The following is a 19,204-nucleotide window of genomic DNA, read 5'->3' as shown; positions in this document are numbered from 1 at the left end:
AGTCTTGCTCTGTTGCCCAGGCTGGAGTGCAGTGGCGTGATCTCGGCTCACTGCAAGCTCCGCCTCCTGGGTTCACACCATTCTCCTGCCTCAGCCTCCTGCGTAGCTGGGACTACAGGTACCTGCCACCACGTCTGGCTAATTTTTTGTATTTTCAGTAGAGACAGGGTTTCACTATGTTAGCCAGGATGGTCTCGATCTCCTGACCTCATGATCCGCCCACCTTGGCCTCCCAAAGTGCTGGGATTACAGGCGTGAGCCACCACGCCTGGCCAACAACAGATTTCTTTATGAAACTGAAGAATATTCTTAGGTATACAGTGTGTATTTAGGTGTTGGAAACTGACATAAGCAGTGTAAGGAAATAAACTCTGGTCAGGACAGTCATTTACATTACCTGGCCCCTGCAGGCCTCTACATGTGTGACCCCTGCAAGGGAACTTCAGGGTTCTGAGCTACTTCTGAGTCCCCAAAATGGGGCCCTAGGCTAGATCTATCAAGTCCCTTCTAGCTCTAACTTTTGGGATATTAGAGAGTTCATGAAATGTTTCTAAATAGTTTGGGACTCATTGCAGGGGAAAAACATACACACACACACACACACACACACTGCACTACAGGTTCACTTAGAGTTTAGAAAAGTGTAGTGGGCCCTGCAGGTGACCAGATATCTGTAGTGCTCTGACTTCCTGCCAGGCACTACGTTTACCCATAACTTTCCTCTCCCCAAAGGACATGTTAAATCAGAGGGTCCACTGCTAAGGGTGGTCAAGGCAGCGGTGGGCTCTGAAGCGAAGTGGGAGCTGGGAGAGAAAGTGACTTCACTAGGAAAGGAAATTGGGCTAGGACAGGAATGCTAATGGGAGAGCACGGGGAGCAGCTGGCGGGGACAGGACAGGTAGCTAGGAGCGGGAATAGTATGAGGACTGGGTTGTCTGGGGAAACCATACATATCCACTAGAGAAAAAGGACCAGGCCGGGCGAGGTGGCTCACGCCTGTAATCCTAGCACTTTGGGAGGCCGAGGTGGTGGATTATCTAAGATCAGGAGTTTAAGACCAGCCTGACCAATATGGTGAAACCCTGTCTCCACTAAAAAAAAAACAAAAACAAAAAAAATTGACGGGCATGGTGGTAGGCACTTGCAGTCCCAGCTACTCGGGAGGCTGAGACAGGAAAATTGCTTGAACCCGTGAGGCAGAGGTTACAGTGAGCCAAGATCACACCACTGCACTCCAACCTGGGTGACACAGCGAGACTGTCTCAAAAAAAAGAGAAAAAAAAAGGAGAGAAAAAGGATCCAACCACGGTCCCTGGAAGCTTGGCTTGGAAGCTTGGCTATGAGGCCCTTTCCTCTGTCTACTTTATGGAGACTGTCCAGCAATTCACCAGGGAATAAATCCATTAATCTCTTTCCTGGTTACAGTGTCAACGCAGCAAACACTCATGGGATCTGCCTGTGCCAGTGTTGGGCATACAAAGGAAAGAAGTGGGTCTCTACCCTCAAAGAGGGAGAAAGGCATGGAGCCCGTCCCTGTGATATAACACATGCATGACTAGCTATGGGGTCCGCCATCGGGGAGGAGCTAATTCTGCAGGTGGTGCTGGTCACTGCAATTTACAGTGTGGAAGTGACTTGAAAGAACGGCACAGCTGGCAGGGAACACAGCACAGGCAAGGCAGAGAGGTGGGAAAGAAGATGGTGTACTCCAGAGACGGCCAACCTTCCCAAGTGTCTTGGGCTGGGATTGAAATCTCAGATGCCTGCAAAGGAGGCCAATATGCTCAATGGAAGAAGTGAGCACCAGATGACAGGTAACACCAGCCAGAAGGGGTCATTGACACATGTCCCAGGTCAAGGGGGTGGCCACTGTTCAGTGCTAGAGGACCAGAGCTATGTGACAAGGAAGTGCTGAGGGCCCAAAGCACCCTGTTTATCAAGAGACTGGGAAGTCCAGGTTCTTATGTGAAATTACTTCTTTTTTTTTTTCTGAGACAGCATCTCACTCTATAGCCCAGGCTGGACTGCAGCAGCATGATCTCGGCTCACTGCAACCTCTGCCTCCCAGGTTCAAGTGATTCTCCTGTCTCAGCCTCCTGAATAGCTGGGATTACAGGCGTCCGCCACCACGCCCGGCTAATTTTTTATTTTTAATTTTAAATTTTGTATTTTTAGTAGAGATGGGGTTTCACCATGTTGGCCACGCTAGTCTCAAACTCCTGACCTCGTGATCTGCCCGCCTCAGTCTCCCAAAGTGTTGGGATTATAGGCGTGAGTCACCACACCTGGCTTTTTTCTTTTTTTTTAGACAGAATCTTGCTCTGTCACCCAGGCTGGGCGTGCAGTGGCGCAATCTAGGCTCATTGCAACCTTTGCCTCCCAGATTCAAATGATTTTCCCCCCCTCGGACTCCCAAGAAGCTGGGATTACAGGCAGCTGCCACCATGCTCGACTAATTTCTGTATTTTTAGTAGAGACGGGGTTTCACCATGTTGGCCAGGCCGGTCTCAAACTTGTGACCTTAAGTGATCCGCCTGCCTTGGCCTCCCAAAGTGCTGAGATTATAGGTATGAGCCACCATGACCTATTTTTTTTTTTTTTGAGACAGAGTCTTGCTCCGTTGCCCAGGCTGGAGTGCAGTGGCATGATCACAGTTCATTGTAGTCTCAATCTCCTGGGCTAAGGTGATCCCACCTTAGCTTCCTGAGTAGCTGAAACCACAGGCATCCGTTGACATGCCGAAATAAGTTTTAACAATTTTTTGTAGAGATGGGGTCTCACTGTGTTGGCCAGGCTGATCTCAAACTCCTGGGCTCAACTGATCCTCCCGCCTCGGCCTCCCAAAGTGCTAGGATTACAGGCATGAGCCACCATGCCTGGCCTGAAATCACTGTTTTTGAATATGTAAAAACATATTGATAGACGCTGTATAGTGCAGTATAAAACCTCTGGGTATGAGAGCAGGTAGGCGAGCGTCTAAAAAGATGAGGCTGGAGGGGAGCTAATTTCCTAGAGAAATTCTCTACTTCAAGGTGATTATGATCCACAGGGCAATTGTTAAAGCTGTAAAGCCCCATGGGACATCATACTTTCTTACTTTTACATAAAGTGCTCTGCAAACAGTGTCAAGTTCTTTCCTGCAACCAACCACATTGCTCTGCATTAGCCTACTCCCATTTGGAAACAGAGAAGCAGTCATGGGACCAGATGCTGAGGGAGCTGGGAATGTAGTCAAAACGGGTGCCTTTCAAAAATGTATATTCTTCCATCAGCCCAGTGGCCAGGCCCCCATAGACTGACTCTCCAGGTGTGAGAACCTGGCAGTGACAGGGCTAAGATGGGCCTTCCATAACATACTAACAAGTGTAGGCCTTATTCGACTGAGTCCTGGCTCTGCTACCTACTAGGTGTGCGGTATAAAACAGACACAATCAGAGTATCCCATTGAGCTGTCTCAGGAATCAAATCAGATCCGCCATGGCAACCGTCAGCAAAAGTTTCCTGTAAAGGGCCAGATAGTAAATATTTTTGACCTATGGGCCACACAGTCTCTTTCACAACTATTCAACTCTCAAGAAAAAGCAACGGACTGTATGTATGTGAAAGGGTGTAGCTGCATTCCAATAAAACTTTATTTACAATCGCAGGCAGTGGGCCACACTGCTTTGGGAAAGGGGAAGACCTCTACAAATATTATCTTCTAAGGACTCCCATGTTGAAATGTAGTCATCTGTTTATGTCTGCTTTCTCACCATACTATGAAGTTTCTAAAGGCAGATAATATATTCCTTTTTTCAGATTAAAACAAAAAGAAGCTGGGCATGGTGACTCATGCCTGTAATCCCAGCACTTTGGGAAGCCAAGGTGGGCAGATCACTTGAGATCAGGAGTTCAAAACCAGCCTGGCCAACATAGTGAAATTCCATCTCTACAAAAAATACAAAAATTAGCCAGGTGTGGTGGCAGACACCTGTAATCCCAGCTACTCGTGAGGCTGAGTCAGGAGAATCACTTGAACCCAGGAAGTAGAGGCTGCAGTGAGCTGAGATCGCACCACTGCACTCCAGCCTGGGTGAGAAAACATGACTCTATCTAAAAATAAAAAACAAACAAACAAAAAGAATAAGTATAGTCCAGTATGGCACACAAGGAAGTCCACAGGAGTTTTCAAAACTGTACAAGTTAATACGAAAGTAGAATTCTAAGTACAAATGCTGACAGACACAATGAGAGAAGCCAGTCATTGGACAGCCCACCTCCCTCCTAAGGGGGAAAGTCTCCACCTAACTTGGGTGGCGGGACAATTGTTGCCATGCAGAATTCTGATTTGGTGTTAACAGACTCTATTGATATTTTCAAGAAAACACCATAATCAAGTATTTATGAGAAATCTGCTCATTTTCCAAGGTTGACAACTAATTCAACAATTTAAAAAACAAAACATTAAGAGCCAAATAAACACGCATGTGGGCTGTTTCAGCCCAGAGGCTATTACTGTGCAAGCTCTGATATAAAGAATTCATTTCCAGCCAGGCACAGTGGCTCATGCCTGTAATCTTAGCAACTTGGGAGGCCAAAGTGGGAGGATCACTTGAACTCAGGAGATTGAGACCAGCCTGGACAACATAGAAAGACCCTCATCTCCACAAAAAATAAAAAATTAGCTGGGCATAGTGGCACACGCCTATAGTCCCAGCTACTTGGACAGCTGACACAGGAAGATCGCTTGAGCCAAGAGATGGACGCATCAGTGAGTTATGATCTCACCAGTGCACTCCAGCCTGGGCAACAGAGCAAGACTCTGTCTCAAAAAAAAAAAAAACAAAAAAAAACCACACCTGTAATCGTAGCACTTTGGGAGGCCAAGAGGTGGGGTTGGATCACCTAAGGTCAGGAGTTCGAGACCAGCCTGGGCAACATGGTGAAACCCCATCTCTACTAAAAATACAAAAATTAGTTGGGCCTGGTGGCACGTGCCTGTAATCCCCGCTACTTGGGAGGCTGAGGCAGGAGAATCTTTGGAACTTGGGAGGTGGAGGACCCAGTGAGCCAAGATCCGCCACTGCACTCCAGCCTGGGCTATAGAGTGAGACTCCGTCTCAAAAAAAAAAAATCAACTTCATAGAAAAATATCAAGAATAGTACAATGAATTCCCATATCCCCTTCACCTGGATTCAATCTTACCCATTTTGGTATCTCTGAATTCCAGTACACAGAAGGCACCGAAATGTTGAATTATGGAATGAATCTTATAAGGAAAAATAAGCAAAACATTATGTGCCGACTTCCTATAAATTAAAGTGACAGGGAAGAATGAATTCTGAAAAAATCTGAGAGAAAAGAAATTAATCAGATAGAAGGATCGAACAAGAAGAAAAGAAAACAGAACAGACACAAAGGCTACATGGGATGCACGTTTATTTCACCTGCTGAATGCTTGCTTTGTTTTATTGCATTTGATTGCCATTTTATTTATTTATTTATTTTTTGCTGGGTTTAAGTAGTAAGAGAAACAGACAAATCACCAAGAAGCCAGGTAAATACCACACAAGGACAGGAGAGACCAGCTAAACCGATGGTGCACTCTCAGCAAAACCTTCCTAATTCAACCATCACCTGTTTGCAGTCTGGGATTATTTGGACAAGCGAGGCTAAATTTCATCTTGGCATTATTAATTATTTGAGAAAGTTTGCTAAGCAAATGAACAGTATAAACAGGGGAAATGTTGAATATTTGCTCTAGGGGAGCAGTGAAAAGCAAATGAACAGCTTCTAAATCCTTTCTAATTATATCGATGTGCAGAACTTTTGTCTAATTATTATGTTCCTTGAAAATGAAATAGAATTTTTTTTTCCTAAACCATTTCATATGTTTAAAGCACTGGGGAAAATTCAACTTTAACAGAAAGGCGAACATTTTCATAGGCAGAACACACACACTGCCAATGTACCTTCATGTAAATAAAAAATGTCAAACATTGGATTTTCTGTTAAGCAAAGAGTGTGCTAATTACAAAAGTTATCATTTGCTAGAAAGTTTCATCAGCACACTTCCCTCTTCTGTCAACCGTGTGGAAGAAGTCTGCCCGTTTGCAGATAATGATAGCATCAGCCACTATGTAGGAACTTTTTTTTTTTTTTTGAGACAGAGTCTCAGTGGTCCAGGCTGGAGTGCAGTGGCATAATCTCAGCTCACTGCAGCCTCTGCCTCGCAGGTTCAAGCAATTCTCTGCCTCAGTCTCCCGAGTAGCTGGGATTATAGGCACCCACCACCACGCCTGCCTAATTTTTGTATTTTTAGTAGAGACAGGATTTCACCATCTTGGCCAGGCTGGTCTTGAACTCCTGACCTCGTGATCCACCCGTCTCAGCCTCCCAAAGTCAGGCGTGAGCCACCGCACCCAGCTGTAGGAACTTTTTTTTTTTTTTTGAGATGGAGTTTTGCCCTTGCTGCCCGGACTGGAGTGCAATGGCGCAATCTCGGCTCACTGCAACCTCTGCCTCCCCAGTTCAAGCGATTCTCCCGTCTCAGCCCCCCAAGTGGCTGGGATTACAGGCATGCGCCACCACACCCTGCTAATTTTGCATTTTTTAAGTAGAGATAGGGCTTCTCCATGTTGGTCAAGCTGGTCTCGAACTTCTGACCTCAGATGATCCACCCACCTTGGCCTTCCAAAGTGCTGGGATTACAGGTGTGAGCCACTGCCCCCAGCCAGGAACATTTTTTTATATGCCAGACTTGACACATTGTTTCACTGAAGCCACAAAACAAGGTAGGCTTCATTATCATGTCCATTTTACTGACAGGAAAACCAAGGCTCAGAGAGGTCAAAGTGTACAGCAGAGACTCAAACCCAGGGCTATCTGGCCCCCAAACCTAAGAACATTATGCTGCATCACAGAGACAGATAGGACCTGCCCAAAGTCAAAATCAAAAGGCCAGGGAAAGGGTTGTGAAAAGCTATGGTGATTAAGACATGCAGAATAAACTAAACTAGAGTCCAGTTTGGAGGGCATCTGCTAGACACTTAAGCCTTTGTGAGTTTAGGAAGTAAACATCTTTCTAATAAGGCCAGGTTTGGCTTATCTAGTTGGTTAGAATCACAATAAGGTATGCTTCACTTTACCCAATAAATAGGTATGTGCCTATAAAATTATGTGTAAATCAGGGCCAGGTGCGGTGGCTCACCGCTATAATCCCAGCACTTTAGGAGACAGAGGCGGGTGGATCACCTGAGGTCAGGAGTTTGAGACCAGCCTGACCAACATGGTGAAACCCCCATCTCTATTCACAAAAGACAAAAAGTTAGCTGGCCATGGTGGCGTGTGCCTGTAATCCCATGCAGTGAACCAAGATCATGCCACTGCACTCCAGCTTGGGTGACAGAGCGAGACTCTGTCTCAAAAAAAAAAAAAAAAAGTGTAAATAAAGTTTTAAAAATTGGAACAGAAAATGGGATTCTTTGGAGGTCAAATATGACCCTAGGTAAATACTTCGGAGAATGAATTTTTCCTTTTGGGGACCAATTTGAAAATGAACATATTCCTCCACTGGACTACAATAACGTTCTAAGATTGCAAGTGCAGAGATGCCCATTGGAAGGCACAAAGCAGCCTTCCTGAAAATGGTCTATAGCAATGTTTCTCAAAGTGTGTTCTGCAGATCCTGGGAGAAGGAGGGGTCCAGAAAGACAAAAGTATTTTAATCATAATTCGAAGGGTTTTTCACTGTGTTGATTTTTTTTTTTCTTTTGAGACAGTCTCACTCTGTTGTCCAGGCTGCAATACAGTGGCATGATCTTGGCTCACTGCAACCTCTGCCTCCTGGGTTCAAGCGATTCTCTTGCCTCAGCCTCCTGAGTAGGTGGGACCACAGGTATGTGCCACCACACCCAGCTAATTTTTGTATTTTTAGTAGAGACAGGGTTTCACCATGTTGGCCAGACTAGTCTCAAACTCCCAACCTCAGGTGATCCGCCCACCTTGGCCTCTCAAAATGCTGGGATTATAGGCATGAGCCACCCCGTCTGGCCCTGTGTTGACATTTGTACTTATGACACAAAGCAATGGTGGGTAAAACTGCTTGCAGCCTGAATCAAGGCAGTGTTACCACAATGTACTAGACATCTTCCCTCCCTCCTTCCTCCCTCCCTTCTTCCCTCCCTTCCTTCTTTCCTCCTTCCTTTCTCTCTCCCCTCCCTCCCTTCTTTCCTTCCTTCCTCTCTCTCTCCTCTCTCCCCCCACCTCACCCCCTGCTCGCTCTCTCTCAACAAGGTCTTTTTGCTCAGGCTGGAGTGCAGTGGCACAATCATGGCTCACTGTAGCCTCAACCTCCTAGGCTCAAGTGATCCTGAGTGGCTGGGACTATAGGCACGAGCCACCACACCCTGCTAATTTGTTACTTTTTGTAGAGATGGAGTCTCACTAAGTTGTCCAGGCTGGTCTTGACCTCCAGGGCTCAAGTGATCCTCCCACCTCGGTCTCCTGAGTAGCTAGAACCACAGGTGCATGCTACCATGCCTAATTTTATTTTATTTTATTTATTTTTATGTATTTGTGAATTTATTTATTTATTTATTTTGTAGAGATGGAGTCTCACTAAGTTGTCCAGGCTGGTCTTGACCTCCAGGGCTCAAGTGATCCTCCCACCTCGGTCTCCTGAGTAGCTAGAACCACAGGTGCATGCTACCATGCCTAATTTTATTTTATTTTATTTATTTTTATGTATTTGTGAATTTATTTATTTATTTATTTTGTAGAGATGGAGTCTCACTATGTTGATGCAGCTGGTCTTAAATTTCTGGGCTGAAGAGATCCTCTTGCCTTGGCCTCCCAAAGTGTTGGGACTATAGGTGTGAGCCACTGAACCCAACCATTAGGACATTCTTAAATAAAAATAATTGTTTGTTTGTTTTACTGTGAGTACATGGCAGTAAAGAATATAATACACAAATTATGGTTATTCAGACTCGGGGATTTGGCAGAAATTTTCTCAAATATAAAATAAGTGAGTCTGTCACTTCAAGGAAACAGCTGACAATATTTGTTGCCAATGTTAAAATTCAAGCTGTCAAGTGAAAACAAGTTGAAAACTTGTTTCCATTACCTTGAGTTTGATAGTTTCCTAATTACTTAAACTCCTTTTTAGGTGGTGATATTAACAAACGTGATTTTTTAAAATACTGTATAATGGCATCTGAAAGGTCAACCTTTAGATTTGCATAACTCACTGAACCAACATTTTTCTAAACAACCAATGGCTGATGTTATAAAACCATATATGGGTAAAACAGTCAATGAAAGGGCAAGATAGACCACTGGATTTTAATGTAACACAGTATAAAAGTTCACCTATAAGGTTTCAGATGACACACTGTCACTAGCCTTTAAGAAACTGCCACTTGTGGCCTGGCCCGGTGGCTCACACCTGTAATCCCAGCACTTTGGGAGGTCAAGGCAGGCGGATCACCCGCCTTGGGAGTTCAAGACCAGTCTGACCAACACAGAGAAACCTCATCTCTACTAAAAGTACAAAATTAGCTGGGTGTGGAGGCACATGCCTGTAATCCCAGCTACTCGGGAGGCTGAGGCAGGAGAATCGCTTGAACCTGGAAGGTGGAGGTTGTGGCGGAGCTGAGATCACGCCATTGCACTCCAGTCTGGGCAACAACAGCGAAACTCTGTCTCAAAAAAAAAAAAAAAACTGCACCTTGTAAGCCGGGCATGGAGGCTCAGGTCTGTAATGCCAGCACCTTGGGAAGTGGAGGCAGGCTGATCACCTGAGGTGGGGAGTTTGAGACCAGCCTGGCCAACATGGGGAAACCCCATCTCTACTAAAAATAAAAAAAAGTAGCTGGGCATGGTGGTTCACACCTGTAACCCTAGCTACTCGGGAGGCTGAGGCAGGAGAATTGCTTGAACCCAGCAGGCAGAGGTTGGCTGCAGTGAGCTGAGATCATGCTACTGCACTCCAGCCTGGACGACAGTGAGACTTTTTCTCAAAAAAAAAAAAAGAAGAAAACAAAAAAAAAGAAAAGAAACTGCCATTTGCTAACTTTTGTATAGTATCAAAGAAGAGTGTCTACAGTTATCTGAAAAGGCAATTAAAACATTTCTCTATGCTCCAATTATATATTTGTATGAGGCCAAATTTTCTTCATACACACCAGCCAAAACAGCGTAACAAAACATTTTGAATCCTGAAGCAGAAATGAAAGTAGTTTTTCTATTTCTATTGAATAAACTTGAGAAAATGTAAAATAATGCTACTCTTCCTATTAACTTTTTTGAGGCAAATGTAACTGTTTTCCATTAAAAATATTATTTATGTTCAGAAGTAACGGGTTTATTGTTGTTGGAGTTTTTTTGAGACAGGGTCTAGCTATGTTGCCAGGCTGGTTTTGAACTCCTGAGCTCAAGCAAGCAAACCGCCCACCTCAGCCTCCCAAAGTGCTGGGGTCACAGGTGTGAGGCACTGCAAGAGGCGAATTAGAGACAGGGTCTAGCTATGTTGCCCAGGCTGGTCTTGAACTCCTGAGCTCAAGCAATCCATCCACCTCAGCCGCCCAAAGTGCTGGGATCACAGGTGTGAGGCACTGCACATAGCCAATTATTATTATGAGCCACTGCACCTGGCCAATTATTATTATTGCCATTATTATTGGGATTTTTTTGAGACAGATCGCTCTGTTGCCCAGGCTGGAGTGCAGTGGCACGATCTCGGCTTCAAATGATTCTCCTGCCTCAGGCTTCCAACTAGCTGGGATTACAGACACACATCACCATGACGGCTAATTTTCAGCAGAGACAGGGTTTCACCATGTTGGCCAGGCTGGTCTCAAACTCCTGACCTCAAGTGATCCACCCACCTCGGCCTCCCAGAGTGCTAGGATTACAGGCATGAGTCCATGCCTGGCCCAATTTTTATTATTTTAAAAGGAACTAATTAATGGACATTTTACATTTTCTCAGTTTAAATCTCTGATATCATAAATACACATAAATATCATAAATATATACAAAGCTTTTTGAGGTAAGTGTATACAGGGGTCCCAAGGCTTAAAAGGTTTGAGAACTGATGTCCTATAGCAACATTACATTGACCTTTCCAGAGGGCAAAATGGTAATGCACATTTTATAGTACCTCTAAAGTACAAAGGGCAAAGATATATTTTAAGAATGTGACACAATGTTCAATTGAAAACATTTTTTCCACACTACATTCAGTGAATATAAAAAGAATGTAGATTCCTCAGGAACAAATTCCCGAAAAGTGAGGGACAGTGCTGTAATTAGAAAAATGATCTGGATTCTAGCCCAGACCCTACCAGTCTCTCCAGACTTTGGTCTTCCCATCTGCAAAGTGAGATATCAGAATAGCCTATTTTCCATTTGCTTCCAATTGTCAATACCATGACTCTAACCAGGGATCCCTAAATAGGGGCCCATAAGCTGTCTCTGGCCTTCAGACTGATTGGCCATCCCTGTTTTTGAGAAGTACCCCATGAGGACAATCAGCTGGTGCTTGGTGAGCAGCTTTCCTTTCAGGTGAGAAATTGATTTTCAGTTACAGTCTCAGTCCAACTCGCTAGACTCCCCTCTGCGGACATCTGCATTTACAACCTCTGGAATAAAAGGCCCTTCAAAACCGGTCCAAATCTCAAACTCTATAATTCAGCTCCAGAGACAGACTGTCTGGGTTTCTCATCCACTCTGCTACATGCTGGCTGTTTGACTTTGGGCAAGTTTCCTTAACACCTCTGAGCCTCAGTTTCATCATCTGTAAAATGGAACAACGCTGACCTCAAAAGGCTGGTATGAAGCTTAGCGAGGTGTTGCCCAAGAGTACTTACAGAGTTCTTGGTACTGGACAGCACTTTGTTAAAGGGGGCTATTATTATTAACGCCAAGGCACAGAAAGGGATTATTTCCTAAACGCCCTTCACACCCCACACCAATTCCCTTTCCCAGCACCTGACGATTGCACTCCCACAATTAAGCTTACCTTCATATCAACTCCCAAATCCCACAGCCACATCCCAACATTCACAAGACCCTCCTCACACCTCTACTTCTCTTTCCCCACCCTACATCCCTTCACTGAGCTCCTGGCCAGTACCGGTTTCCTTCACGACCACAGCCGGGCAGAATGGTCACAGCACTGACCACTCCCCCAGCCTCTCCTCCGCGTTCCGGACCACTAAGCCTCCCTATCCCTCATTTCGGAGACCCCCTTGGGTCAGGAAGTGGTGGTCCAGGGGTTTATAGCCTAGGATTCTGCCCAAGGCGCGCTCGGGAGGGATGGGAAAATAACAGCCCGACCTCCCGGAGGGGCCCACGGACACTCACCGTCCATCCCCAGAGGCGGCGGTTCCGGGTGCTCGAACCGGAAGCGGCCTCTACACTGTTTGCAGTTCCCCTGGTTACTGCAGGGCCCCGGACCAATGGCGGTAGAGCTCCAATTACTGAGCCCGCCCCCGGGGAGTGACGTCCTGCCGGCGCACTGGAACTCCTCCTCCGAACCCCCGTCTGACCCACCCCGGGCCCCCTGGATCGTTGTGCGCAGGCGCGCTGGACCAAGGGCCTTGGAGGTGCGTTGCGCATGCGCCCCGGGCGCCGCCGACTGAAGTAGCAATGGACGCGTTGGAGTCGTTGTTGGACGAAGTGGCTCTGGAGGGGCTCGATGGCCTGTGTCTGCCAGCGCTGTGGAGCCGTCTGGAGACGCGAGTGCCGCCCTTCCCGCTGCCTTTGGAGCCCTGCACGCAGGAGTTTCTCTGGCGGGCCCTCGCCACGCACCCGGGCATCAGCTTTTATGAGGAGCCTCGGGAGCGACCCGACCTACAGCTCCAGGACCGGTCAGCGGGCGGCCTGGCCTGGCGGGCGGGCGGGCGGGCGCAGGGCCCGGGGGCTGATGGAGCCGGGGGCGGGGCGGGAGAATGGAGTGGGGCCGTGTAAGTACCGTAGGCCTGATGATTGAGTTGGGGCGCGGCGGTTAGGCTAATTTGGGGTCCCTCAGGCCTGGCAGGGCCCTGGAGTCTGATGGAGTTGGCGCGGGGAGGGGGAGAATCTAGCGATGTACCGTTTTGTCCCTGTGTGTGTTTTGGTGTAATGGCGAACAAGATTGGGGATATTCTTCAGGCTTAAAAGAAGGTTTCCTTGATATTGGAGGGTAGAATTGGAGTAGGAAGACACTTTAGAGCCGGACTGGAGACTCTTGAGATCAACGGACCCTCATGGAGTATTCATTAAGTGCAGATAGAGCGCCTGGGGCAACTCGAGATCTGCATATCAGCACAATTAGCGATAATGCTAAAGGCTGACATTTATCAGGGACTTTATGGGCGAGGTGCTGTTCTTTCTTTTTTTTTTCTTATTTGAGATAGAGTCTCACTGTGGCCCAGGCTGGAATGCAGTGGCACGATCTCGGCTCACTGCAACCTCCGTCCTCCTCCCAGGTTCAAGCGATTCTTGTGCCTCAGCCTCCTAACTGGGATTACTGCGTGTTCCACCACGCCCGGCTGGCTAATTTTTGCATTTTTAGTAGAGATGGAGTTTCACCATGTTGGCCAGGCTGGTCGGGAACTCCTGATCTCAGACCATCCGCCCGCCTCGGCCGCCCAAAGTGCTGTGATTACAGGCCTGAGCCACCGCGCCCGGCCACAGTGCTGTTCTAAGAACCTGTTCTAGAAGCTTAGGAGCTTATACTCACTTGATCTTCACTTGATTAAACTCCTTTAAACAGGAGATTAAATTCACTTGATAGTCACCTATGAGGTGGGTGCTGTTATCTTCCTCATTTTACAGAGGAAGAAACTGAGTCACAGAGAGGGGTTATGTAATCTGTCTAAGGTTCTGGGGGCAATAAGTGACCAAGAATTGATTTGAACCCAGGCTATTTCCAGCGGCTGTGCTCTTAAGCCATATTGTGAGGGTCAGGGGAGGTTCCAAGAGATAATAATGTCCAAGACTTGCGGGGCTCATGCCTGTAATCCCAGTACTTTGGGAGGCTGAGGTGGGCGGATCACAAGGTCAGGAGTTCAAGACCCGCCTGACCAACATGGTGAAACCCCATCTCTACTAAAAATACAAAAATTAGTCTGGCATGGTGGTGCATGCCTGTAATCCCGGCTACTCAGGAGGCTGAGGCAGAAGAATCACTTGAACCTGGGAGGCAGAGGTTGCAGTGAGCTGAGATTGCACCATTGTACTCCAGCCTGGGTGACAGAGTGAGACTCCATCTCCAAAATAAAACAAAATAATGTCCAAGACAAAACAGCCAGTTGGCAAAGAGGACTGTTGGAAAGAGAACAACAAATGTGAAGTAAGTGGCTGCAGTGTGGAATTGGAGGTAGGGAATGAGGAATAACTAGGACTGTGCTAAGATCCTTAACACAACATGTTATGTAATGTTTACAGCAACCTTAGGAGATGGGTAATATTCTCCCCATTTTCCTGAAGAGAAAAATCGAGGCCCTGAGGGGTCAAATGGCATGCTACAGGTCAACTAGCAAGGGAAGAACCCAGACTTTGAGGAAGATCTGAGTTCAGAATGTACTCTGCCCTTAGCCAAATTGGACTGGAATCAAGTCTTTTAACCTACTTAAAGAGTTTACCAGCTTGTAATCCCAGCACTTTGAGAGACAGAGGTGGGCGGATCACTTGAGGTCAGGAGTTCAAGACCAGTCCGACCAACATGGTGAAACCCTGTGTCTACTAAAAATACAAAAATTAGCCGGGCGTGGTGGTGGACGCCTGTAATTCCAGCTAGGCTGAGGCTGCAGTGAGCCAAGATTGTGCCACCGCACTCAAGCCTGGGTGACAGAGGGAGAATCCATCTCAAAAAAAAAAAAAAGTTTATCCTTTATCAAAAGGATAGTGAGAAGTCACTGAAGAAAGGGTCAGACTAGGGCCAAAGAGTGAAGTTGAGAGATTTTTAGTAATCTAGTCATGGTCTGGCTTACCATGGTGGATGTGGGATGAAGAGCACAGGCAGTCAAGACATAGCAGGCCAAAGAATCAAGAGGCTTTGGAGACTGATTGGATGTGAAGTGTAAGGAAGGTAGGAATCAAGGGTGATGCCCTCTGGTGGCTGCTGTTTAGGCATCAGCCAAAGAGGCTGCTGAGCGAACCCTGATTCTCATCTCTGAGGCTGGGAACATGGAAGAACAGCGTGGGGGTTGAGTCTGGGGGAGGTGGGGACTTTGCTGAAGGGACATGTGACACATTGAGCTTTAGGTTCTTTTGAGTTGTCCAAGTGAAGAGTCTTAATTAGTAAACATCTGGCTTCGTGGGAGTGAAAGCAGGCCAGAGGGAGGGACTGAGCTAGACATCTGTGAGTCATTCTGTGCAGCTGGTAATTAAAGCGACTGGCTAAGATCAACCCTAAGAGAGAGTGTCGTGTGGTTGGAGGTCTTGAGACATAGCCCTGCAGTGCACCTACATTTCAAGGCTGGATGGAGGGTGAGGGACTTTCAAAAGAAGATGGAGGCGGTGTGGCTGGAGAGGTAGAGGACAGTCAGGTCAGAGTGTTGTTCTGGAAGTTTGGGAGGAGACAGGATGATTTAAGAATGGAGGGTTGGGCTGGGTGTGGTGCCTCACGCCTGTAATCCCAGCACTTTGGGAGGCCGAAGCTGGTGGATCACTTGGCCAACATCGTGAAACCCTCTCTCTACTAAAAATACAAAAATTAGCTGGGCGTGGTGGCAGGCGCCTATAATCCCAGCTACTAGGGAGGCTGAGGCAGAAGAATCGCTTAAACCCAGGAGGCGGAGGTTGCAATGAACCGAGATTGCGCGACTGCACTCCAGCCTGGGCGACAAGATCAAAACTCAGTCTCTGAAAAAAGAGAATGGAGGGTTAAATAGTACAGAGAACACAGAGGGGACAAGGAAGGAAAGGACTGAAACATGTACATGGGATTTAGCTGCAATTAGACTAGTATAGGATGTGAGTGAGATTTCCAAAGAAAAAACTTGACAATCAGCCAGGCAAGGTGGCTCACACCTGGAATCCCAGCACTTTGTGAGGCTGAGGTGGGCAGATTACTTGAGCCCGGTAGTTGGAGACCAATCTGGGCAAAATAGTGAGGACAATAAAATTATATACATATGTATGTATGTATTTTTTTTTAAAAAAAAAAAAAGAAGAAAACTTGACAAGCTTGGCTAACTGCATGAAAGAAGCACAAATGAAAAATGGCCCCATGGTGTTGTAAGAGGCACCTAGGAGAAAGCGGTGGCAAGAGGGGAAAGAAAGGACTTAATTGGAGCTGGGGAGAAGCAATCATATTTGGAATAGGAGGTGTTTAATAGACAATCGAAGACATTGGATCTGTATTTGGAGAAAAAGGACTGAGGATTCAAAGGTGAGACTTGTTAACATGCAGACGGTAATACAAACCATGAAAATGGATTAGGATATTAGAGAGATAACTAAAGAGAGATGGAAAGATGAGATCTTAAAGGGAGGAAAGCTTTTGCCGCTTGTGGTGGCTCCCACCTGTAATCCCAGCACTTTGGGAAGCTGAGGCGGGCAGATCACCTAAAGTCAGGAGTTTGAGACCAGCCTGACCAACGTGGTGAAACCTCATCTCTACCAAAAATGCAGAATTAGCCGGGCATGGTGGCGCACTTCTGTAATCCCAGCTCCTTGGGAGGCTGAGACAGAAGAATCACTTGAACCTGGGAGGTGGAGGTTGCAGTGAGCTGAGATCACGCCATTGGACTCTAGCCTGGGCAACAAGAGCAAAACTCCATCTCAAAAAAGAGGAGGAAAGCCTTGAATCATTTCGTCCAATTTGGTGGTTTGGAGACTGAGCACTAGATTTGGAAGGAAACAAGCCCATGACTTGGCCAATAAGGAGGTTTAGGTCCCAGCATCCAGCTTCTGGAATAGTCTGGGGAGTCCTGGAAAGGTCTGCGTTCTGTGGGATAGAAAGGCAGGAACCTGCTTGTCAAGATTATCTGCATTTATAAGGCAGGAAAACTGAGTGATCTCACTTCTCTCTGATCTCTGCTGGAGGTTGTCAAAAGAACACAGCCAAGCACGTATTATTTCTGAAGCTGAATTGTGCTTTGATATTTGTGCTTTTCTCCTTAGGTATGAAGAAATTGATTTGGAAACTGGAATTTTGGAGTCTAGGAGGGACCCGGTGGCCTTGGAGGACGTCTACCCCATTCATATGATCTTAGAGAATAAGGATGGCATCCAGGGCTCATGCCGCTACTTTAAGGAGAGGAAAAACATTACCAATGACATCAGAACCAAGTCCTTGCAGCCTCGCTGTACGATGATAGAAGCCTTTGACAGGTAACTATTTTGCACCATCAGAAATTCCTGGGAATCTGGCTGGGTGCCGTGGCTCACGCCTGTAATCCCAGCATTTTAAGAGGCCGAGGCAGGTGGATCACTTGAGGCCAAGAGTTCAAGACCAGCCTGGCCAACATGGCAAAACGCTGTTTCTACTAAAAATACAAAAATTAGCCAGGTGTGGTAGCACATGCCTATAATCCCAACTACTGTAGTGGCTGAGGCATGAGAATCGCTTGAACCCGGGAGGCGGAGGCAGGCTGCAGTGAGCCGAGGTCATGCCACTGCACTTCAGCCTAGGCAACAGAGTCAGACCCTGTCTACAGAAAAAAAAAAAAAAAAAGGAAGAAAAGAAATTCCTAGGGATCTGAGTGCTTTGTATGTGTAGTCAGAGCACTTGGATCTGGCCTACAACCTTGGAGTCTGTCAGAGTTCACTAGCCCTGCCCTAAGCCAGTTCTTGGCCTTCACTTGCCTTCTTCACTGGGGTCAGGGGTCCTGCCTTTCTCTTTCCTTTGTGCTCACAGTCCTCGAACACTTGAATGGTGCCCTTTCTCTCTTCCTAGCTGGGCCCTGTGCTGCCCAGCCGTTCTCTTGTGAATCCTCAGTCAGTATCCCAATTCCCCAGAGTGTCTAATCCAGATGATCATTTTTCAAGCACCTAACCCCATTCCTGCCTTCCTTCCTACTTCACAGGGCAGTGTGAACTCTGCTAACTTCCACGTTCTTCCTTGACTTGCAGACTTTTCCACATTTCTTCCCTGTCTACTCTCATCTCGGAGGAGGTGAGAAATGGTGGCCCTGTCTAAGGCTGTGATCTGGATGCTTCCCTTCCTCCTTCTCCCCCCAGCCCAGCTCCCTCTACCCCTCTCTTTCCCACCTCTCAGTTAGCTCAGCTTTGTCCTTGATTTTCTTTTTTCTTTTTCTTTTCTTTTCTTTTTTTTAGACAGAACCTCATTCTATTGCCCAGGCTGGAGTGCAGTGGTGTAATCACAGCTCATTGCAGCATTGCCCTCCTGGGCTCAGGTGATCTTCCCACCTCCCCACTGAGTAGTTAGGACCACAGGCGCATACCACCACAACCAGCTAAGTTTTATTTTTTGTAGAGATGGGGTCTTGCCGTGTTGCTCAGGCTGATCTCAAACTTCTGGGCTCAAGCAATCCTCCCACCCCAGCCTCCTAAATTGCTGGAATTACAAGTGTGAGCCACTGCCCCGTCTGTCCTTGATTTCTACTGAAGTTTTCCCTTCAGCACATGAACACAGTTTACCCATCTCACAGAAGAACTTTCTCTTGACCTCAACTCCCTTGTAACTGGTTGTCTCTTTGACTCTGCAGCCATGCTTCTTAGATGAATCAGCCCCATTCACTGTTTCTCCCTCTTCACCTCCCCTTCACTCCTTTGCCCATTGCAGTCCTAATTCCTGACTACCACTTCACAATTTTTATCCTCTAAGATCCCAGTTAATAAGGCATGAACACTGTTAGGCCCCTAATGTCCTTGACCCTGCTACACTATTAAGGACTCAAAGCTTTTGTGCCAGTGGCTTCCTGCCTTAATTTGTTTTTCTACTTTCCTTGCCATTCCTCACCAGCTTATTTGTGGATTCACCTACTTCCACCACTTAAATGTTGGCTGGTGGGCTGAGCAGTAATCCAAGCACTTTGGGAGGCCAAGGCAGGAGAATTGCTTGAGGCCAAGAGTTAAAGACTAGCCTGGGCAACATAGCAATACCCCATCGCTACAAAAAATTAAAAAAAACAAAAAACTAGCTGGGCATGGTGGCACACTCTGTAGTCCCAGCTACTGGGGAGACTGAGATGGGGGGATTGCTTGAGCCCAGGAGTTTGAGGCTTCAGTGAGTTATGATTGCACCACCACACTCCAGCCTGGACA

General features: G+C 46.8%; 2 protein-coding genes across 3 annotated transcripts in view; one reads left to right on the top strand and one right to left on the bottom strand.

The window, feature by feature from the left end:
* The window catches only part of KIAA0556 (KIAA0556 ortholog), a 241,683-nt gene extending 229,309 nt beyond the window's left edge, over positions 1 to 12,374 (bottom strand). The window contains exon 1 of the mRNA XM_011933461.1: positions 12,350 to 12,374. Within this exon, the coding sequence (XP_011788851.1) occupies positions 12,350 to 12,356 (7 nt within the window). The 5' untranslated portion in view covers positions 12,357 to 12,374. The remainder of the gene's footprint in view (positions 1 to 12,349) is intronic.
* Positions 12,375 to 12,600: 226 nt separating this feature from the next.
* The window catches only part of GTF3C1 (general transcription factor IIIC, polypeptide 1, alpha 220kDa), an 85,428-nt gene continuing 78,824 nt past the window's right edge, over positions 12,601 to 19,204 (top strand). The window contains exons 1-2 of one of the 2 annotated variants that reach the window (XM_011933459.1): positions 12,601 to 12,855; positions 17,099 to 17,308. In XM_011933459.1, coding sequence (XP_011788849.1) covers positions 12,635 to 12,855; positions 17,099 to 17,308 — 431 coding nt within the window. In that variant the 5' untranslated portion in view covers positions 12,601 to 12,634. The remainder of the gene's footprint in view (positions 12,856 to 17,098; positions 17,309 to 19,204) is intronic. The other variant, XM_011933460.1, reaches the window with a different exon arrangement.

This window comes from Colobus angolensis, unplaced genomic scaffold (genome assembly GCF_000951035.1).
Source record: "Colobus angolensis palliatus isolate OR3802 unplaced genomic scaffold, Cang.pa_1.0 Scaffold128, whole genome shotgun sequence".
Taxonomy (NCBI): domain Eukaryota; kingdom Metazoa; phylum Chordata; class Mammalia; order Primates; family Cercopithecidae; genus Colobus; species Colobus angolensis.
This window is presented reverse-complemented; position numbering and strand designations above follow the sequence as displayed.